Source organism: Pleurodeles waltl, chromosome 12, assembly GCF_031143425.1.
Source record: "Pleurodeles waltl isolate 20211129_DDA chromosome 12, aPleWal1.hap1.20221129, whole genome shotgun sequence".
Classification (NCBI taxonomy): domain Eukaryota; kingdom Metazoa; phylum Chordata; class Amphibia; order Caudata; family Salamandridae; genus Pleurodeles; species Pleurodeles waltl.
The window spans coordinates 282,671,564-282,695,551 of NC_090451.1; the positions used below are offsets into that span (position 1 = coordinate 282,671,564).

At 46.5% G+C, this 23,988-nt stretch overlaps 1 protein-coding gene across 3 annotated transcripts in view; it reads right to left on the reverse strand.

Moving 5' to 3' along the window:
* NFATC3 (nuclear factor of activated T cells 3) overlaps positions 1–23,988 on the reverse strand; it is an 821,290-nt gene that overhangs the window by 414,985 nt on the left and 382,317 nt on the right. For all 3 annotated transcript variants that reach the window (XM_069216237.1, XM_069216233.1, XM_069216234.1), the window contains exon 4: positions 2,325–2,524. In XM_069216237.1, the coding sequence (XP_069072338.1) occupies positions 2,325–2,524 (200 nt within the window). The remainder of the gene's footprint in view (positions 1–2,324; positions 2,525–23,988) is intronic.

A 23,988-nucleotide genomic window follows, 5' to 3' on the forward strand; every position in this document is an offset into this window, starting at 1 on the left:
CATTTGGGGCAGAAACGGAACGGGGTCCGTTCCATCGGCGTTCTTCAGCACGCGGTCGGGCCGACCAGGCCCCAACGGGGGATCGAAAAAACTACCCCCGAAGGGCACCGGAGCTCTTCGATCCGTCGACGCGGTGTTTAATCTAACTACGCCGATCCCGAACGCAACAATACCGACCAAAATCTTCCGAAAGTAGCTATCTTTCCGTTCCGAAACTCGGAGCGACAGGAACACGTCCGAACCCGATGGCGGAAAAAAAACAATCGAAGATGGAGTCGACGCCCATGCGCAATGGAGACAAAAGGAGGAGTCACTCGGTCCCGTGACTCGAAAGACTTCTTCGAAGAAAAACAACTTGTAACACTCCGGCCCAACACCAGATGGCGAGCTATTGCAAAACATGCGTATCTACAGCGACAGATGCCATCGAACATATGGTTTTCTGATTCAGGTCTGCCTGGTTCTTAAAAGCTGGGAAGATGGTGATTTTAGCACCACACACCCTTTGTTGATGCCATTTTCAGGGACAAAACACATGCTTTCTACTGCAGCACTTTTCCCATTTTTGTAAAGAAAAAAAAACGAAATTTTAGCTATATTTTGGCTAATTTCTTGGTCTCCTATAGGGAAACTCATAAACTCTAGGTACTGTTAGAATCCCTAGGATGTTGGAAAAAAAGGATGCAAATTTGGTGTGGATAGCATATGTGGACAGAATGTTATGAGGGACTAAGTGCGAACTACCCCAAATAGCCAAACAAAAAAAGGCCTGGCAGCGAAGGGGTTAAAATACTCAAGGGTGCTTACAATAGTTAGTATTTACTACTTACAATCATATCATTGCACTCTCACAAACCTTTTTTTTCCAAAACAAAGACTCCATGTGCAAGTTATCAACTCTCACCTACTACCTGTTAGTCCTGTAGACATTCATATTGTGCTCAATACCTCTACATACCTATGACCCATTAGGAGCTTAAACATTTTGTAAACAAACCCATTAGCAACAAAGAGATTGTACAAAATTAGGTACCAGTCTGTCAGTATGCAAAGTATAAAACAAACTAACACTCTCACTGGATGATGTGTGTGTGTGTGTGTATATATATATGTGTATATATATATATATATATATATATATATATATATATATATATATATATATATATATATATATATATATATGTAAAATTAGAATTTGCAAGAATCTCAGCATGGAGACTGACTGTGTCAAGAAGGCTGTCGTCCTTCATTGTCTTGACTGTTACTGTGATCAGGTCAACACTTTCTAATTAAAGAATATCTGAAAAAATGCACCTACATCTTCCTTGCCACACCAGATTCATCATCATCATCTACCCATGACTACATTCAATAAATGCAAGAACCTTAAATTGAGGTGCAAGCAGTGCAGTTTCTGCAATGCTCTTTCTTTTCTCTTAAAAAAATCATCAACTATCCTACCTAAATATTCTTACATCTCTGGCCATAAACCAACTTCACCGTATCACCACCAGTTTGGTTGTCTATTGGCCAGGCCTAAGTCACTCTTAAATGTACTCATCCTTGTCTTTATGACATTATATAGTACCTCACCCGCTCTCCCACAAAATCAGTTCCATAAAGACACAACATAATTGTGGTTGCCCTCTAAAGACATTGACAAATGTTTGTACCCAAGATACCCAACCATGCCTAGATCAGATGCATTGGTAACGCCCCCCAATGGAATGCTCTACATAGCAAACTTTTATATCAAACCGGCCTTCCAACATTAATGTCCACCTTCAAGTCCCATCTCTCTGTTCTCAGGGATCTGCATGATTTATCCACTCTTGTGATCATCTTCCAATGATTTTGTTTCTGGGTAGCTCTTTATATAATATTTTGTACAGAAACATTCCTGTAATACATCAGCTAATATGCTATCATATGCCCTTTGTGTATTATACAAACCAAAAACAAACAAACATCTTGAAAAACAGTAAGGCTCAAACCGTGGCGCTATCAACACTGCTTACATCTGGCAGAGTAATGTCGTAGCATAACTTCCAAGTGCAAAAAAGATAAAACAAGCGTACAGCAACTGTGTTATGATCAGCTTTATAATACGTTGAATCACTGGGGGCTATAATCAATGCATTCAAAGATTTGCATGCAATCCAACAGGTGGGAAAAAGTTCTTCCAGGAGGTGAAAGGAAAAGAAACCTCCAGCGGGAAAAAATGATGTTTCTATTTAATAGCTACAGAATACACGTGGGATTTTACCTAACAATAAAAAATAGTAAATAAATGAAAGTTGTACTTTTAAGTATGAAAATACCTGGCTAACATATTATTCTCTGGAAGAAGAGGAATCTCCAAGACTTTTGTGCTGGTAATTACAATCTCTTGGCTGGCTGTGGCAACAGTCTTCCCGGTGATTCTGTGCACTTGGTAGAAGGCATGGGGTCTCAGGTATCTATCATCTGCTGTGCCGATGAACATTTGCAGATTTACTGGCTTTTCATTGTAACCCAGAAGCTGAAAAGAATAGTACTGAGTCAAAAATAAGCATTTCAAATGCATTACTACACAAACAACTGATGTGGTCCACATCATTTGCCTACAAGTGTGAGTAATTTTCTCTTCTCATTTAATATGAAACTTACACCAACATTCATATTTGTTACACTCAGTTATGCAGAGCAAATTAAAAACTGTGTTGGGAAAATAAGACAAAGTTGAGAATAGCATAAAAATACAGGACGAACCTGAAAGGGCCACGAAAGCTTAAAACGTAATTCACGATGACTGGTTCAGATGTTAGTGAAGGGTCCTTGTGAGCGCTGGAAATTGAAACATACACTCGCAATGCAGCCTGCAGTCTCAGAGGCACATTACTCACCCTGTACTCATCACATGGGCATTCTTTTATCTCAGGTCTACTGGAAACAGGAGTGAGAACCAAGAAAAGAATGTCTGCTTACTCTAGTGTGACCAACCAAGATTATGTAAGACAAGAAACAAGGCATGAGAGAATGCATTTAGGGCTTGATAAGATAGATGAGTTACTCAAGTAAAGTGCTAGCAAGTGTCATAAGCACCAGGTAAAGTATCTTAATAAGATCTGTTTATTCACTGATAACCTGTGGAGGAAGTCCAACAAGGGTTTAGTAGAAGTGTGCTCGGTTGAAATAAGTAATAGATGTGGCAGCTACATTTTGCACAACCTAAGGTGACAAATAAGATATTTAGGTAGGTCAAGAATTCATAAAACCTAAACAGGGCGAGACTGCTGCATGGACCACCAACCTTCGACCTATAAGTGCAAGAAAGACATTTCCTTCAGTTCTTCAAAAGAAAGCAACATGTACCAGAGATCTTGTTGCTATGAAGACAGTAAAACCAAAATTAGTGTCAGGGAATGGTGGGCCAGGGACCAGATACTAACAAAAAAGACCAGGATGAAGGGTAGTTTACTCAAAACAATACCCCTATTTTAAATGCATTCAACTTCAAAAAGTATTGGTCATCAAAATACAATTTAAGCAAGACGTTCCCACAGTATAAGGGAAAAGTCTATGTTACTACCACCTTGATTTATCAGGAATTGAATATCACCACCATAGCTTATAAAACAAAGCTAAAATAAAACAAATTCAAACTAACAATGTTAAATAAACTTTACACAATCCACAATACATCTTAGCACATCAATGCCTTGTATACAAAAATATAAAGGTTAATTCACAAAAAACGAAATACTAAACTCAAAATTACAAATGTACACAATGAAATGGAGACATCTCTAGCACCACCCAACTAGAGGTCTTTTGAAGAAGCTATGTCAGTGCTGAACAATGTTGAATCTCTCCCTCTGGAGTTTCGTGAAGGAGTTTACCACAGGAATGTTCTCCCTACAGTAGTTATCATAGAGTTCTAAGTGCAACGCTTTAATTTTGCATTTGTCAGAGAGGTCACAACGTAAACTCCCTTCCTGGTGCAGTTATCAAAGTGTTGAAATGCAAAACCTTAATCTCAAGGTATGGAGGCAGAGCATCCCAAGGCTGATTCAAATACGTTTTGGGCTAGAATCTCACAGCTGAGCAACACAAAAAAAGAACACAATCAAATCAATGTTCAAGCAGTGCTTTTTCATGATATAAAAACTACTTTAATGCAATCCAACTAAATGATATGCTCAAAATGACACATTTTTACAAGATTTTATGTGGAATTACAAATTGGAACTTCTTCTTTAAGGCCTTCACCAAAATATCATGGGGGAAACTTAAGCTTATAAGTATAGCCTACTTCCATTATCTGTGAGGTACCACTTAGCACTCTGCTGGTTTTTAGGATTAAAACCATGCTCTTGTGTGGAAATAATGAAAAACAAGGCTTTTCATAACACAAAAGGTCAGGCCTACAGGCTTTGTCAAGCAATTCAAAAAGTAAAATGAGAGGGCTACTAGCTTTGTCACCACATTTAATAATCCTTAAAGCAAGCCATTGGCTCTGAAGTGAAAATAAATTAAGATGTCTCTGAGGTATTAGCCTCAAAAGAATAAATGTCAACCATTTTAGGAAGACTCAAAATCTACACCTTACTCTGGAGCTGTTACTCATTTTCTGATGCCACACCAAGAAAAGGGACATATGCGTGTAACGCCTTCTTATTACGAGTGTCACAAGGTTCAAATGGGAAATCGCCTACTGATGGTATTTGTCACTAAGTTAAAAAATGGCAAGCTATTTCCTATAGCATTTGTACTGAAGATGGCCATCGGACAGACAGTTCACTATGCAAAGCCCTCCCTTTTGTATTTGTCTCAGAGCGCACAATGTAAAATCCCTTCCAACTTAATGAGTCAGACATGTATATCTTCTTCTTAGTGTACGTCACAGCTGACAAGCCCCCTGCTTATTGCATTTGTCAAAGAATTCACAATGTAAACCCCTTCCTGTTGTATCTTCCAAATAAAACTCTTTATTATAGTGTTTGGGTAGGGGTTTTACAATGCAAACCTCTTTCTACTGTATTTGATCAATCCTGTTTGGGATATTCCAGGGCAGTTTGTAGTTACTGGGCCACCTGTGTCAATTGAGGTCTTGCTCCTCTGGTGCCCTGGCCTCTGAACTTTGTCTCTCAAACTGAGACCCCAGCACCACTCAGTAGCTGAATCTCAGGGTGATGAGGTAAAGCAGTCCCAAGCTGACTTGGAAGTGATAGGGCTACGAAACTGCAACTCAGCAACTGACAAAAAGTACAATAAATCAATGTCAGCAAATGCTGCTTTAAAAAGGTAAAGAACGGTAATGTACACAAAACCAAATACTACATCCAGACATTTAAGCTGTTCCGATTATCTGTCTGGCATCAGGTGACAATCTGGACACAAACTGGATCGAACCTTAAAAACAGCAATGTGCCTAGTGCAACACATTGCTTTCAACGATCACCAAGGTTAGGCCTACAACCTTTTTCAAGTCATTCACAATATAAAATGAGCACCTCCTTCTTTTGTGACTAGATTTAAAAATCTATATGGACTATTAGCTGTAACCAACATCTACAAGCTCATGTAGTCTCAGCCTAGCAATAGCCATAAAACAATACAGGCAACCCCAAAGTATATAATACTGTGAATGTCTCCCTTTGACTACACCTAGCAATTACTGTGGATCGAACTAAAAGGGGGACTATATAATAAAGCCCTTCCTATTGCATTTGTCTGAGAATTCACTATGTAAAACCTCTTACTCCTGTATTTGCCATGGTTAAAAAAAAAAAATGAGAAGTAGTTTCCTATGCTTTTTGTCATATCATTCACAATGGGGAAAACACCTTCCTACTGTATTTGACTGAGTGGTCACAATGTAAAGCAAATTTAAAAACTCCTTACCAATTTATTTGGAAATCCAGCAGAGGAGGTTGCTAAACCAAACTGCATCAAACTGGGATCTTTCATCTCTGAACCCTAGACCTTCAAACTGGGGTTCAAGTGCTCCTTTCCACACTTATATTGAAGGCTACATATGTTGAGCAGTCGGAGCCTGACTCAGGGAGGATTATATATATAGATATATTTTTTTTTTTGAAACTCTGAATACAGCAATACACAATATTAATACTCATTAAATCAATATCCAGTCAGTGCTTGGTCTTTAAATTGGAAAGAAAGATCTTTAATGCACACACAACAAAAAACTATAATCAGAATGTAAAATATTTACATGATTTCAGATGGAATTATAAACTGGCACTTCTCCTCTAGATGCTTGCGGATTAACCAGGGTACAAAACATGAGGCTTTGCAAAATCAAAAAAACGTAGAGATCTACCGACATATCATTAATTCACGATGTAAAATAAGAAGCCTAATGCTTTTGTCGCCACATTTAAAAATCAATACAGTAAGCCTATTGACTAACATGAACATGTACTTAACCTTGCTGTATTTGTCTAGAGAAACCCATAAAACAATTTAGGGAGTCACAAATTATACATTGACATGATCAACAACTTCTCCCTCCAAGGACAACTAGAATTAACTGCAGCTAGACCTAAAAGGGATATTTATACTAAAATCTTTCTAATAGCATTTGTCAGAGCGGTATCAACGTAAGCCCAATTCTATTGCATTTATCAATTAGTTTAAAATGTAAGGCCTCTTCCTATGCTGTTTGTCATGTTACTTACGATGTAAAGTCCCTTCACACTGCATTAGTTAGAGGTGCGACAATGTAACTCCCCGTCTGTTTTGTTAGCAAAGGAGTTCACAATATAAACACATTCCTAATGTAGTTGTCAGAGAGTTCACAATGTAAAGTCACTATGTAGGGGGTTCTGTCAACTAGTTCCACAAGGGACTATTGGATTTAACATTCTGTCCACAAAAAAAAATTCAGAACTACTGCCTTTGCCATACCTTTTCATAATAAACATACCAGAACTATGACAACTTGCATAAAGGTTCCAAAACAAAAAAAAAAACCTGCACCCCAAGCAGATGATGAGTCTCGATTATGGAGATGTGATGAACAAATGAGCAGATTTACACGGAGCAGAGGCATCTTCAACGAGTGTCTGGAGCAGTCCAAAGGCCCAAACATCCTGTGTACCATGCCTCAATTAACCATAGCAAATCTTGATTTAAGCTGTTTCTATAAAATCTTGTCTGTGTGGCGCAAATTCAGAGGGAGTGAATTCCACGTCTTAGTGGCCAACACAGAAAAAGAACAGCCCCCAGAACTGGTTCAATTAAGCCATGGGATGTGTGTCAACAAGGCATCAGGTCTAACAGTTCTAGTAGACCTGAAATGTGAAATACGATCTTAAAGACAGAGGGTCCCAGACAAATAAAATGTCGATGGATCAGAAGGAACTTAAGCAGGATTCACTTCTTTACTGGTAGCTAGTGAAGCTGCTTCTCACAAAGTTCGAAAGATAAGGTATAGGCTGATCAAAGTTTGGAAAGTCAAAGGTAATAGCTTTTAAAAATAAATTAATAAAAGTATTCATGTACCAATGAATAGTAGTTCTTTAGGAGCAAGACCCCAGTTTCAGGGGAGTCACAGCAGGGCTGAAAACAAGATTTTAAAAAAATGCAGTGTAGAAAAACTGAGCAAGGCAAACTAAGTGAGCAATGCCAACCAAGAGCACGGAGAGAGAGAGAGAGAGAGAGAGAGAGAGAGAGAGAAAGAGACAGACGGGCCGGTAAAAGGGGGGGGTGTTGGGGCAGGGGGAACCTGGGGAACTGGACAGGCAAGATGTTTGAAACAACCAGGTCACAAAGCCCCAGCTGCTCACACCGAGATCCAAGACCTAAGTTGATACAGCAGGGTCATAGCCCAAATGTCCTGGACTGGCTGCAGCAGAGGGAATGTCGTTATCTACACAGTGTCCAGAACAGCTCCTCTAAAAGTAAGCCTCTGCGAAGGAGTCAGATGGGACTTTGGATTAGTAATCAAGAACCCCTACGATGGCGGAGCCAAGATGGCACTGGAGACAGACGCTCCTTGATCGAGCTCCGTCCCGGCCCCAAAGAAATCCTGCAACAACATCTGCATGCCTCCAAGTCCGTGCCCCGGGGCCCCCACCGAAGCAGCACTGGCGGCAACAAGCGTGGTGGTGCTGTTGAACCGAGCTGAGTCTGACCAGCAGTTTGGGCCAGGCAACCTGGCGGCTCGGCGGCCTGTGATGCCTCGGGGAGGAGAGCCGCCGAAGGCCAGGAGACGACAGACAGCTCTCCTGTGTTAGAGGAAACTGAATCCGCCCCAGGCCTCCCTGTGTGAAGAGGGGCAGAACAAGAGGAGGCAGGGGGAGACAGAGGGCCCCGTGTGGGCCACACTGTGAGAAGGGGAAGACAGGCGCGGTAGGAGGATCTGGTGCAGCCCCGGGTGCGGCGGGGAGATCCAGCTGGAGGGGGTGCTTCTGAACAGGCAGCTTTGTTGTGGGCCCTCCCCCAGGTGAGAAGTGAGGTGGGAGACGGTCACTCCCGGTAGAGGCCTAGCGGCCTTCAGTGCAAGAAGGGGAAGACAAGCGCGGTAGGTGGATCTGGTGCAGCCCCGGGTTAGCCAGCGAGTTGGCACTGTAGAGGGAGGGGGGGGGTACTGAACGGGCCGCTCCATTGTGGGCCTTCCCCCCCCCCCCAACCTCCCAGGTTAGAAGTGAAGTGGGAGACGGTCACTCCCAGTAGATGCCCAGCGGCCTGCAGCACCGTTGGTGGCACGGAAGGCAAGGTGTGGTGAGAGGTCCTCTCCCCCTTTTGAAGTCTTGAGGGGGAGCAGTGCCGAGGGGGGTCAGGGTACTGCTTGGCTGGACCCTACCAGAGGAGAGCTTGAAGACCGCGCATGGTGTAACAGATGTAGGTGCGGCTGGTGGTCCCCCAGAGTTCGCCGGCAAAATCGTGCCGGGGGTAATGATTTGGGAGAAAGTAATGCTGCCCTCCTGTCGGCAGTCCTCCAGAGAGGCCCTGGAGGTATGTGTGTAAGAGATGCGCGAGGTGGTCTCCCTTTTGCGACAAGACGTCCAGAATGTGGCAGAGCGGGTCACATCGGTGGGAATGCGAATATCAGTCTTGGATGACACGGTCCGAGATCTTCATAAGGAAATGCAGGAGACAAGATTCCTTAATAAGGATATCATGTGGTGGCTGGAAGTTATAGAAAACCAGGCCCGTAGGAACAATTTGAGGTTTGTGGGCTTTCCGGGAGGGGCTGAGTGTGCAAACGCGGGCCAGTTTCTGGATACATGGCTACGTCAAGCCCTGCCGCCTGAGAAGGTCTCGACATGTTTCGTAATTGAATGGGCTTATCGGGCTTTGGGGGGTGGGGGTAGGCCCACTTCTGGGGCTCCCCCAGACCAATGATTGCACGTTTTCTAAACTTTCAAGATCGGGATATGATCCGAACGAAAGTTTGTAAACAGGGAGAAGTTCATCACAAAAATTCTAAAATTCTCATCTTCCCCGACTACACCAGAGAGGTGCAGAGGCAGCGTTGTACATTTGATTCTGTGAAGGCAAAACTTTGTAGCCTCCAGCTACAATACATGCGCCTCTTTCCAGCCAAACTAAAAGTCTTGTTCCAAGGAAAAACATTCTTCTTCCAGTCCCCGGAGGGGGCCTGGGGTTGGCTGGAGGAGTGCCCTCAACTGTAAGGGAGAGGAAGTCAATAGGCTGACTACAGGCCCAAAGGATGCGGGAGTGCGGGATCGAGGGAATGGTTGCGTCCTGGGAGGAGGGGCCGGAAAAGACAAAGGAGAGATGGAGACATGCCGTGGAGGCTGAAGCAATCGACAAGGACTGGAGCGGCTACGTATGATTTGAAGCCATGGAGGCTGAAACAATCGACCAGGAGTGGAGCGGCTACGTCTGACTTGAAGGGAAGTCGGAACATGGTTATCAGGAAGAGAGATAGAAGGAAGGACTCTGCCCAGGACACAGAGTTGGATGGCTCGGGCGCCATCACTGGGTCGATAACTGGGTTTCCTCATCCATTGGTGGCGATCATCAAACACCTAGAAGCTGAAGAGCCAGCCCACAAGGCTGAAAGTGGTGACAAGACTGTGGAGGCAGCGATATGGGGGCCTAAGGAGAAAGGACTGGCTGCTTCTGCAACCCCCCCACACACACACATGTGAAGGGGAACAAGAGGTGGTATTGGAGTGTTCTTCACACATAAAGCAACTTTGTCTGTTTTGAGGACTGAGCCAGGGAGCTTTGTTCTTCTCTGCGTTCTGGGTTTTGTAGTTTTGCATTGAAGGGCTAGGGAGGGAAAAGTGGGGGCTACATAGCTCTCGACTCCTGCAGAGTTGGTGTAGGGGGTTTAGTACTCGCAGGGGCTTGTGGAAGTGGGGAGTGGGGTGGGGCAGGAGTCTGTTTCTGAGCGCTTATAACCCACTATGGCTCCAAGCTCCTTTACTGAAGAAGTTAGCAGAGATTTTACTGAAGGCGGACTCCCCACTACATGTGGTGGGGGGGTGATTTCAATAGCATATTGGAAACATTTCGGGACCGCACTGGGATATCTACCACTCATACTTTACTTATCACTCTGCGCCAGCAATGGGAGTGTCTGAGCTGTGGCACCGTGCCCATCCCACTGACAGGAAATACTCCTACTTTTACTGGGCCCACAGGATCTTTTCTAGACTGGATTATATTTTCTCCCCAGCAGGAGAGGTGTGGACTATCCACTGGGCAGAATACCTTGCCAGGGGCTTGTCTGATCACTCTCCTCTGATGGTGACGATTGGGAGAAAGGGCGAGGGTGCCTGGAGATGGAGACTGGGGGCTTGGGACTTGCACAATCGAGAAGTAGTTCATGGGTTCCGAGCTGACACAGAATTATATTTCTGGGAAAACCTGGGATCGGTTGAATCTCCGGTGGTGCTCTGGGAGGCATACAAGACAGTGATCTGAGACAGCGCACAGAACTTAGTGGCATGAAAGACAAGGAAGGCGTCAGAATTGTTGGTAGGATATGAGCGCAAGCTTCTGCAGCTGGAGGAGGACTTGGGACAGGTTCCTGCCCGACCTCCCTTCGCCAGCTGGAACTAGTCAGGACAGGAAGCGGCAGAGAATGAAAGCAGAATTCAGTTGCACACCGTCCAACACAGGTTATATGACACAGAGGATAAAGCAGAGAACTTCTGGCTTTGCTGGGAAGAAAGGAAATGGAGGTGAGATAAGGCTGAGATACTAGAGAGAGCTAAGGTTTCCTTGAATAAAGAAATTGCTGAGGCCTTTGCCGGATACTATTGGGATTTGTACCAGGCATGTCCCCTTCACGAGACACATCAGATTAGGGTATACCTCTAAAATACAGCAGTCCCAGTTATGGATGCAGAGGCCCGGGGGTGTTAGAAGGGGACATCACCTTGGAGGAGATTAAAGCAACCACGGCTAAGCTGCACACCGAGAAAGCCCTGGGCCCTAATGGGTTTCCAGCAGAGCTTTTCAGAAGTCTAGGAGATATTTTGGCTCCCCAGCTCCTTAATATGTTCCTGGAGGCAAGATGCCAAGGAACCCTCCCTCCGGAATTGAGGTGGGCAGAGATAGTGTAATACATAAAGAAGGCAGGCCTAAAGTGTCCTGCGCATCATACAGACCGATTTCCCTCCTTAATGTAGAGGTGAAAGTTTTGGCCACAGTTTTAGCGGCGCGCCTCAGGGCGTTATCATCCCCCTCGTTCATAGGGACCAATCCGGCTTCATGCCAGGACGTTTCACCAGATATAATTTGAGGCTCACACATAAATGGATTCATACTGTCCTGCAATGCTCAGATCCTCATATATTTCTGGCCCTGGATGCTGAAAAAGCATTCTTTGCAGTGCATTGGCCCTTCCAGGAGGGTACTTTAGATAGATTCTGAGTTGAACCCAGACATTGGAAAGGGGTGCGGTTGCTCTACTGTAACCCGGTGGCAGCGGTTAGGGTGAATGGGACTTTTCATCTGAGTTTCCTATTGAAAGGGGCACTAGACAGGGATGTCCCTTGTCCCCCTTGTTATACGTCCTCACAATACAATCCCTGTCGTGCAGCATCCGTGTCCATCCTGAGTTACATGGGTTCAGGCTGAGAGAGGGAAGAAGCATGCATTTCCATCTACGCAGACGATATACTTCTATATGTGGCGAGACCCCTGGACTGTCTTCTGAGACTTTTTCATGTATCTGCAGAGTAGGGTAGCCATTCTAGTTACCGGATAAACTGGGATAAATCGGTGTTGTATGCTCCACAGGAACACACGGTCCTCCACTCCCTCCCTAGTCAACTGCAATATTCAAGAGAGATATTTAAATATCTTGGTATATTTATGACACATAAGGCAGACCTTTACCACGCCCAAAACCTGGGGAGGGTGACTGGGGCCTGTCTGGCCGATATCGAACGTTTGGGAGTGTGTGTGTGTGTGTGTGTGTGTGTGTGTGTGAGAGCGGGGGAATTCCACTAACCTTGATGGGACAGGTGGCTATGTTTACGATGATCCCTCTCCCGAAGTTGATGTATGTATTACGGAATACATACTAGCGGATCTCCCTGGAATTCTTTCAAACCCTAGCGCAAGATGTGCGGCTCTTTCAGTGAAAATAAACTCTCCTGAATTGCACTTAAATCACTGCAACGTAATCAATATAATGAGAGCCTGTCTCTGCCGGATGTAGAGGTGTAATCCTGGGTGGCACACCTGATCAATATTAAGGAATGGATGTATGCACCAGGGGACCACCCTATTTTTCGGTTGGAGCGATTGCAATGGGAGGGGAAATCATGTCTCAACTACTTGTATGGCAGTGGGGCTCCTCTTACCTGCTACCCAGGTAGCTCTCGGGCATGTGCTAAGGTCACCAGAGTAACACTGGCTTCCGGAAATTGGTAAATTGACCGGTTTTGAGGCTTGGGACCGCTTTGTAATCTCCACCATTGGAGATGTGGTAGAAGGAGGGGTCTCATGCCTTTTGAGACACTTCAGGCCGCCTATGGGCTCAACAAGACGCCCATTGGCAGCCTGAAGGGCCCCATCTGCTTTCCTGCCTCCTGTAGGCGGGTTGCGCAGAACGCACACAGGACCTGGCAAGACTTGGCACATGGCACTGTGAGCAGACACCGGAGGCAAGGTGAGTCGGGGGTGCTGCGGCAGGGGGGTTCGAGGTGGCTTGCCCCCGACCGCAGCCCACCTACACTCCAATTTTTTGTGAGCACGGGAGCGGGGAAGTCCTCGGTCACACCACTTGCCTGAGTGATCGCTTCAAACCCTACGGGTGTACTGTGCCATACTTGGTGCTCACACACCAGCACACCTCTGCAGTCCCGGAGTCCCCGTCGACCTCTCGGCTGTGCCAGCACTCATAGTCCTCCCTCCCTCAAAATCAACCCTAACTACATCAAACCAGCACAACTTTTACCCAGCTTTTCCCAGCTATTTACTGGTCTCACACAGGTTGCCGGACCTGAAACTTGGTCCCTTAGCTCAACTCTGACCTGGTGACCCCGATTGGCTCCACCGATCTCATTGACTTCCTCCAGCACCAGTGCTAGCTTCAGCTCCAGTGTGCTCTTCCCACCCCTTTACCAGCAAAAGGGGGATGCAGGGAGGTGAGGCGGTGCAGGCACAGCACCAGAGTGCTCGTAAGCCTCCCACCCTCTCTGTGGTAAGGGGGGGGGGGGGGGGGGGGGAACAGAGGAGGAGAGGTGACGCAGTTGCTGCCCGGAACACTGAGGAATACTCACATCATTATCACAGCAGTGTGCGGGCTCGCAGTATAAAAACCCAACACAACCACTAAGCGCCGCCAAGCACCTACTTACTGAGTATCCCACTGAGCGATAGCAGAAGCAACAGAAATTGGAGGCCACAGTCAAGGTGACGCAGGAGGGCCCGGGTGGCGTTAGGCCCCCCTATAAGTAGGTTGATCCCCGTTCCATGGAAGCAGCCAAGCCAGGCCTTGGTGCAACTTGTGACCGGGGGCTCCCCTCTCTGAGCCTCTCCTTCTCTTCCAACCCACTCTCAAACAACTCCAAAAGCTCACTAGTTGAACCCAAGAGTCGGACCATGAGATCTGGCAAGAACCAGCTCCAAACTGTAAACAAGCCACAGAAGAAGCCCATCCTGAACCCCTCCCTCCCCCTGTGCTCAGTGAGGGATCAACTGTGAACACCACCACCGACTTGGAACCTCTGCAGGCGCCAACATCAAAGCTGCTCCCTTTCTTCAAGGACCCAACGGCTGCAATATATACAATTTCAGACTACGCCTCTGACCTTCCCAGTCCGATTATTCCAATCAAGAGAAGCACTGTACTACAAATAAGTGGTATATGTGCTCCACATCAAATGGTAATGTCTCCATTGAAACCTAAAATATCACTAGCAGCCAAACAAGACTCAAAACTCACCCCACCCAATCACTGCACCTCTGTCTTTGCAAAAACTCTAGAAACAGTAGCTCAGATCCACCGGTCCTTCACAACAACAAATGACAATCTTTATCTACTCTCCTGAACCCATGGTCCCACACAGACCTCCATAGCAATCAGCCCTCCAGCGGTAAAGCCAGCAAAGCTGCCAGTGCACAGCCTGTACACAGACGAACCTTGGTCCCTCTCTTTCTCCTTCTCAAACAACGCCGAACTGCTACAGGCATTAGAAGTCAAAACTATTCATATCGAGAATGACCACTCCCCAAACCATCTGGGAAGCCATGCACCATCCAACACCGCTCACACATCGGCGCTCCAACCTCACAGCGCATGTGAAACTAAAACGATCCTATCATCCCCTGAATTAATCAAAGGGGATCATACGCTGGAAACTCCTCTGCCTAGTGATACGTCGTCATCCACCAACATAAGGTCTCCTACAAATCACCACCTAACGCAGGGTACACCAAGGCAAGACAGCAACAACCTGGAACTACCAATTCTCCAGCAAACCTCTTCCCCTTTATGGAAGTACAACCAAAAGACAGGAAAAGACTCAAAACGAACACTTGATCAAGTAGACAATCAAGAGCCATCCACTCCGTTGTGGTGGGACTGTCTACTCGCAGCCTTACAATCATCAGTTGAAGTCCTAAACTTTCAGACGGACAAACTGGATGCACATATTAACATTACAAACTTAACTGCTGAGCAAATCGTGGGAATAAACCAGAAAATGGACACCCTCACTTCTCTACTAGTGAAATCAGTAGCAGGTCCCACATCAAACCGAGAGCAATGTGCCTGTGGCCCAATCATCGATAATAGCTGTACTTCCAGATATCCTGTTGAATATACTAACATTGCTGCAACCCGCCAGGAATTAAGAAGTAACACTGTCACCGCCTACTGCAAGCCCCACTCTAAAACCGGGTGTGACCATCAGTCAACACGAGCTGATCTGTGACCACGCTCAGACCAACCCTGCCTCCGAGCTATCCCTTGGGGAAGCAGTACCATAAGGGCTTACCTGGCCCACCAACAAAACGGCTCATCCAAAATTAACAAAAAGACAACATAAACGTTTAAGAAAAGCCAGGAAGAAGCAATCAGACCATAACGACTGGACATGCAAAAAAATATATTCCCCATCTTTGCTAAACGACCTACCTACATACAAAGACGGCAGAAAAGACACTAGCACACCGGACTGCAGCAGTTTGTCTGCTCAGGTGGACTCATCCTGTCATCCTTTATGTTAGACGACACTACCTTTTCTATAACAAACCAACCAAAGAACAAGTACAAGCGGACTCCAGCCCACCACCAAAAGTGGGGAACAACAGGCTTGCAACTGGATCAAAAACTATTGAAAGCTTATTTTCAACCCCAAGACACTCCACTGGAATCACACGCCACAATCTCAAATCACAGGACCAGAGTCCCAGACAACGCTGACAAGCAATCTGCCCTCATGGTAAAAGGGCATGATCCACCTCACACTCCCAACTCAGTCCATACTGCCTCAACAGTATCCCACCAGCGGCAGCCTACAGCCGGGACAAAAATTGCAGCAGGATCAGACCTCCCCCCTAGCCTCCCACCAGTTGTGAAGCAATGCAACTATAACAATACCACACAGCCCACCTCCCCTGGCGAGGACATGAGACTATCTAACTTATGCTAGCCCTAAAACCCCAAACCCACTGACACTAGGCCATACACCTGGCCCAAGTCATCAACCCGCCAATCCAGGTACCACAGAACCAACATAGTGAAACAAGCAACTGGCCCCTCCTCAAACAACAGGCGAACAGTAAACACAGGCACCCATGGCCGTGCAGTTGTGGTAAAACCAGCTACTCCACCAAGATGAGTGCCAACCACTCACAGTCACTGCCCCCCATTCGACCCAAAATCCATAATTTCAAGCTCCAGCAAAACCTAACAGCGCACATAACTCAGAAGGCTCCACACCCCATCCACACTCTCCCGCGTGCCACAGAAATCCAAGCACAGTACTTGCACACAATACAACGTCACGGCAATCGCAACCAGCAATGCAAGACTAACTCCCCCTCAAGTTGCTGTTCCAACCACACTACACCTCCCAGGGAACCACGCATCCTGAACAGAGGAACATTAAGAGGCTCCTAAAAGGAAACATTAAGAGGCTCCTAAAAGCGATCCCAGAGCTCAACAGCTTGTCCTCCGTGGAACTAACATCTGCAGAAGTCCAACAAGATAAGGACAACAATGGAGCCGAAGCAACCTAAACAACCTGGGAAAAAGCAGAAATAGCAGGTCATATCCTGATGTTTGCCTCCCGGTGTGAGATCTGGGGGATTTATATAGCAAGGCCAGCACCAGTCAGATACCCGTACTCGCTTCTGAGCACTAGCGCTCCCATGGCAGTGGTCAAACCACCAATAATGGTCTTGAGTGGCGCCCTCGGAGTCTCTCCCACCTCTTCTCGTAATCAAAGCACTCACCTGACTCAAACCCAAAATCCACTCATTGGAGTTAGTTGGGAGTGGCTGCCGGCTGCACTCAACGCCCTTGCCTCGCATGAGAATCATACCATCACGGGCAGGTTCAGTCCACAAGCACCTAAAACTGCTATCCTGGAACATAGCAGGAGCCTAATCACTGCTCGAAACAGGCTCTCCACCAAACGTCTGGCATAACATGGACATAATCGCACTCCAGGAAACCTGGTCACAACAGGTCTTCCCGCTCTCGGGTTTCACGTCCTTTCAAATGAATGCAGTCAAGCACAAGCTGCATGGGAGACCAAGCGGTGGCCCAGCAGTCTACCTCTCATTAACCTTGAAAATGAATATAGAAGCGCTGCCATAAGAACGCAAAGATTGCCAAGTGCTCAAACTCTGCAACTGGAACTCCCACGATAGACCCCTGGTGTTACTGGTCAACACCTACGTTCACCACGGCTTCGCTCGCAAACGAGCAGCAATAACCAGCTTAACTGCCATCATCAGGTACTATCGTCAGACCCACCCTGACTGGGACATCATCCTGGCAGGACACTTCAACTCGAATCTATTTAAGGCTCAAGAGGCAGACGAAATACTGAGCGCCGATAACTCCTACTGGAACGTTCCAACACAGGGGTCATTAACATTTACTCGTCGTGATCAGCAGGGTGCACAATTGGTGACATCACTAGAATACCTCAAACTACAAGTACTAAACCGGAGGTTCACTGGTGACACCCCACCAAGTTATACTTTTCACGCCCCCACCTCACGGTCCATTATAGACTACACCCTAGTCACACTACCTCTGATCCCTCTGGTACAGCAATTTCAAATAACATACACCATCTCCAGTGATCACTCGTACCAAATATTGACCTTAAGGACTTCTTTACCTGTCCATGAACCTGCCCCGGCACAAATAGGGCAAACAGAGTCAGTAAGCTTGAACAGACTACGTTGGTCATCTGTCACAATAGGAGCCTTATCTTTAGCTGCAAAACTGCAGATGTTGGAGAGCCTCAAAACCCACAAACACATAATAGAAGCCTGGGAGGACTTACGAGTGAAAATACTAGACCAACACTCTCATCATAAACCATCAGTGCCAATTCGTTGAGTCCCGGCCCGCCTCTCAATATAAGCCCAACTCTTGAAAAGAAGCTTAAAGGAAGCTTGAGAGACTACTGAAGGCCCACCCAGGCAACCTGTTACTTTGGGAACACTAAAGGACTCAAAGAAAGTGTACAAAAGACAACTACATAAAGAGAAGGACAAACAAACGAGCTCCCTCTGGCTAAAAATAACATGCCACAAAAGGAAAGAAAACAAGGGAATTCTGGGGTATCAATGACCTAAACACCGAGGGTATCCAATTAACAACTATAACATCCCGGAAAAGACCTGAATGAGTCACCTTAGTACAATCTTCACAGTAAAGTCCAATCCCCATCGAAACACCCAGCAAATGCCAGCATGGGCGCCCATCATGGGCAACATCTCGCTGGACGACGGGGAAACAAATTAACTCACTAAGTCGATCGATAAGACACACCAAACACTCCTAAAGGCCCATCAGGAAGGAGCACCCGGGCCAAATGGCCTTCCGCAAGCTATCTTAACAGAAGTAGTATTCAGTTCAGAAGTGCCAACCTCCTTATACCAGGAAGCAAGCTTAGTAGGAGGCATTCCTGAGAACTGGCGAGGCTCTATAATCAACCCAATTTTCAAGGGTGGCAGTAGAGACAATCCAGACGACTATAGCTTAATCGCCCTTATTGATGTTGAGGCAAAGAATTACGCCTCCCTGCCGAACTAACAACATGGTCCGAAAAACATGAAATTGTACCAATCAATCAAACAGGCTTCCGAAAAGGAGCGGGTACTACAACAAACTTCTTAATAACTTCTCTCCTGATAGAGCAGATTAAAAGGCAGCCTAGGAAACTACATCTTGGTTTTATTGACTTCAAAGCCGCCTTCGACCGAGTGAACAGACACTTACTCTGGAGTAAGCTAAAGCAATGGGGTCTCCAGGCACCCCCTTCTCAGCGCAATAATTGCTTTATATGCAGACACATGGGTACGCATAAAGATTAGGGATGGTACAAGGCTCTCAAGAAAAATGCCCACAACCCTTGGCCTGAAACAAGTCTGCGTACTCGCCACACATCTGTTTAATCTTTTCATGGCAGATCTGACCCCAGCTCTGGCCGCCGGTTACACTTACCCCTCCTCGCCTGGGAGGTCTCTCATTGACACATCTACTTTATGCGGGCGATTTGATACTGTTCAGTTGCACCAAAGTTGGGCTACAAAGATCTGTAAATATTCTTGCGGACTATGTCCAATTCAACCAGCAGGAAATCAATGTCTCAAAATCAAAAATAATGTGTGTTGGCTGCAACCACACCCTCAAATCCAGGATGGCCTTAAACAATGTTTCATCAGAGATGGTTGCGTATTACAAATACTTTGGATTCATTTTAGATGCCCAGGGCTCCTTTTGTCAACTTAAGAAATATATTGCGCAAAGAGTACCAGGACTAATCTATGCCTACTCCTTACTGGCCAACTGACTACACGGACTGCCTCTTTGTCCACTGCTAACAGTCACTTCATCCAAACTGCTTGCTACCCTAACCTACGCAAGAGTGGCTATGCACGGTCAAGACAAGCCCCTGATAAAGCACAGCTGAAAGTATTCAGGCAAGTTCTCAAACTACCTAATTCTGCCTCCCCAGCACAGCTTCGCCTTGAATTCAGCCTTGTTAGGGAAGACTTGGCTGCAAGAGCAGAGGCAGTCAAAACCTGGTATAAAATCAGTCACTCAGCAGACAGTCTGAACGAGGCCCTTTGGCAGGCCCTGGAACATGACCAGCACTACCTGCCTACCATAAGTACCTTCGATCATCAATTGTGAAATTACGACTCAAGGATCTGTGGGAGGCTGCCCCGACATACAACTCTTTTTCCATAGGGGCTACCAGGGCCTCCAAAATCCTTCCGTTCCTTGAGGATAAAGCCAAATTTAGGGCCAGGCACACGCATGGATGACCATAAAACACTACGCCAAACTTGAACTGGCTGCCTACCTCTCCACAACATTTGCACCACACATAAAACAATCTCATGACAATGCGTATAGGCAACCTGCCAACCCTGGCTAACGCTGCGTCCTGGAAGAACATTACCTCGCAGCAGTGCAGCCACTGTGCCCACCAAAAGGAAGACCTAAGACACATAGGGGGTGATTCTGATTCTGGCGGGCGGCCTCCGCCGCCCGCCAGAATTCCGCCCCCATTATACCGCTCCGCGGTCAGAAGACCGCGGAGGGTATTATGAGTTTTTCCCTGGGCTGGCAGGCGGTCTCCAAAAGACCGCCCGCCAGCCCAGGGAAAAACTCCCTTCCCACGAGGATGCCGGCTCGTAATCGAGCCGGCAGAGTGGGAAGGTGCGACGGGTGCAGTGGCACCCGTCGCGTATTTCAGTGTCTGCAAGGCAGACACTGAAATACTTTGCGGGGCCCTCTTACGGGGGCCCCTGCCGTGCCCATGCCATTGGCATGGGCACGGCAGGGGCCCCCAGGGGCCCCGCAACCCCCCCTACCGCCATCCTGTTCATGGCGGCTTTCCCGCCATGAACAGGATGGCGGTAGGGGGGGTCAGAATCCTCATGGCTGCGGAGCGCGCTCCGCAGCCATGGAGGATTCAAACGAGCAGCGGAAAGTCAGCGGGAGACCGCTGACTTTCTGCTTCTGACCGCGGCTGAACCGCCGCGGTCAGAATGCTCGTTGGAGCACCGCAAGCCTGTTGCCGGTGCTCCCGTGGTCGGTGGCCCTGGCGGCCACCGGCCGCCAGGGTCAGAATGACCCCCATAATCTGCATCTGTCCAGGCCTGCTAGATCTTCAAAAGAGATTTCTTAAGAGGCTGTTCACTGACAGAGCTATTAGGACTTGCAGGGGAGCCATTGTAGCCTGCCTCAATCAACATGACCTCCAGATAAACTGCAAGTTTCTCAAGTTCTTGAAACATGTCACGCACACTGTTCCCAGTTAAACTGTAAGCTAATTAAGTCCTTGAAACATGCCAAGTAAAAAAACAATACTCAGATCCTCAGCTCTAGTGTGCCAGTTACTCGCACACCACGAAAGGTCTATGAGTATCAATGACACTTCTCAAGACCGGGACAGTAATAAACCTATCTCTGACAATATCCCAGTCCCCCGGCTGCACATCCTTTATCCTCTACTTTAACCAAGTTTTATTTTTTATGATTATTAATTTTAACCCTCAAATTCTCTCACTTAATGTTTTTTAACACTTAACTTGTATCGCAATCCTAATATTCCTTCTTTTCCTTAGAATGTTTATACCATGTAACTTGGCAAAATTGTTATGGTTTTAATCAAGTGAAACAATAAATATATTTATCTTACCTAGTTCCCACTGCTCGCCCCAAATAGTCATTAGTATTCAGGTCAGCCTAATGTCATATTTGGCTGCATCCAAATCATCCTGAAAAGTTTGTATCCAAGAGACCCAAAACTCATCAGGGACTGACAGCAAGATCTTGCAGCCATGTGTCACAGAGAATGCATTTAACGGCCTAAAAGGCAGGACCCCCCCCCCATTGACCGACTGTTAGAAATTGGGTTTCTGGTTGGCAAAAGTATGCGCCCTGTTCAAGCAAGAACCACAATCCTAGTCAGGATAAGTCAAATACACATGATAAGTTGACATGTGCTCACCCTTTGGTAGCTTGGCACAGAGCACTCAGCCTAAACTTAAGAGGCAATGTCTAAAGTATTTGTACAACACTTCAAACAGTACAACAGTGAAAACATCACACAAAAAGACAACACATGTTTAGAAAAATGGATCTTACTACTATGAGAAAAACAAGACAAAAATGACAAAAATCGAATAAGTAGAAGTCGAGATATGATTTTTTAAAGAATCAAAGTAGTTGTAGTGCTTAGAAGCACAGAGCCCCCACAGGGGCTATTTGGTCATGCTACACCGGGTCATACCTGAAAGTCAGGCCGACTGCGATGCAGCGCGGGCCTGATACAGAGACCAGCCATGGCCCGCTGAAAACAGTACCTATGTTCAGAGTTGCGTTGATGTTGAGAACAAGATACAAGGAGGGAAAAAGGCAAAGCATTGGTGTCAATTCCGTAGATCTAGGTGATGATTTGGCTCCAAGCCAAGCAAAGTCAGAGGCGTGTTGGGAATGGAGGCAATGCAGTGCGCAGTGGGCAATGTGGTGCTCCTGATCCTCACAGCGTTGGCAACGTGCTGATAGCGATGAGATGTCCTTGATCCTCGCAGCAGCAGTGATGCGTTAAAGGAGATGCTTCACTTCCAAACAGCATTGATGTGCACGTTCTGGCACATGCAGAACTTTATAACCACTTCCAAGGGCCAGGACTAGATTTGGCACCACTTGGCAGGGCACGACTTGAAGGAAGTAAAGTCCAGGTGCTGTTGCAGGATGAAGAAAATTCTTTGACGTCCCTGAGGCAAGGAAGAAAGCCCTTGGGGTCACTGCGTTTCTGGGTTGGTAAGATTCAGGTCCAAGCCTTCTCACTGCCAGGCAAGTAGGGCAGCAGGCCAGCACAGTGGGAGACCAGCAGAGTGACAGTCCTTTCAGCAGCACAGAAATCCTTCTTCCTGGCAGGTCCAGAAGTGTACTGAGGTAGTGGTGTCCGAGGTCCCAAACTTATACCTAGTGGTGCCTTTGAAGTGGGGGAGACTTGAAAGACAGGCTTTTTGAAGTGTACATAGTCCATACACTTCCTGGTCTGGCTCACTACAGGGATCAGGTGTATGATGGGCATTGCAGACTAGATGAAAAACAACTGCCTAAAACTCAATACAGACCAAACGGAAGGAGTGATCTTTGGAAACAACAGCTCCATATGGACCAATGTCTGATGGCATTCAGAACTTGGACCAGCACTCACCCGACACACCACAACACACACAACCTCTGCATCATCATGGACAGCAAGCTCACCATGAAAAATGAGATCATGGCAGTTTTGTCCACATGCTTCCTCACTCTTCGTATGCTTTGTAAGACCTTCAAATGGCTCCCCATCGACACCGGACGAACCATCCCTCAAGCCCTGGTCACCAACTAGATGGACTACAGCAACATGCTCTATGTAGGAATCACCATGCACCTCCTGAAGAGGCTGCAGACCACTCAGAACTCCACAGCCAGACTCATCCTTGACCTTCTGAAACCGACCCACATCACTCCTCACCTCAAGAAGCTCCATTGGCTCCCCCACTCAGAAGAGATGTCTATTCAAGAAGCTGATCCTCAACTACAAAGCCCTTCACAAGCATAGACCAGCATACATGAACCACTGCCTGAACTTCCTTCAACCCTCCAGACCCCTGCGCTCTGCCTACCTCTCCCACATCATGGAATGACCTCCTGCTTCACCTGTGGACCCCATCCTCTCTTCTGGAATTCAGAAAAGGACTCAAGACCTGACTGTTTGACTTAACTTCACAGCTTGCTTGGAGTGCCTGGATACCCACACGGGTAATTAGCCGTGCTCTATAAATATGATTTGACTAGGGGACAGCCCATACATGTGTGTCAGCTCCTCCCTCCCATCCTGCACAGGACGGCTCATCAAACTGTGGATGGCCCATCAGTCACACCTAAGCTCCCTCTGTGTGGCTGTCTGGAGGGGAATGCACAAGAGTCCAGCTGTCACCCACCCAGACATCTTTTCAGAGACAAGCAGAAGGCACCAGATGGTTAAAGTAAGAAAATGCCAACTTTTTAAAAGTGGCATTTTCAGAATTACAATTTAAACCAGACTTCACCATCAGTTGTGATTTTAAATTGTGATTCCAGAGATACCAAACGTGGGAGTCCCATCTTTTCCCCAACTGGGAATTCCACTTATAAAATGTAATAAGGTAATCCTAATGTTATCGTATGGGAGAGACAGGCCTTATCGTAGTGAAAAAAGAATTTAAGAGTTTTTCACTACTAGGACATGTAGAAGTATGTGTCCTACTTTTTAAATACAGTGTACCCTTCCCTTGGGC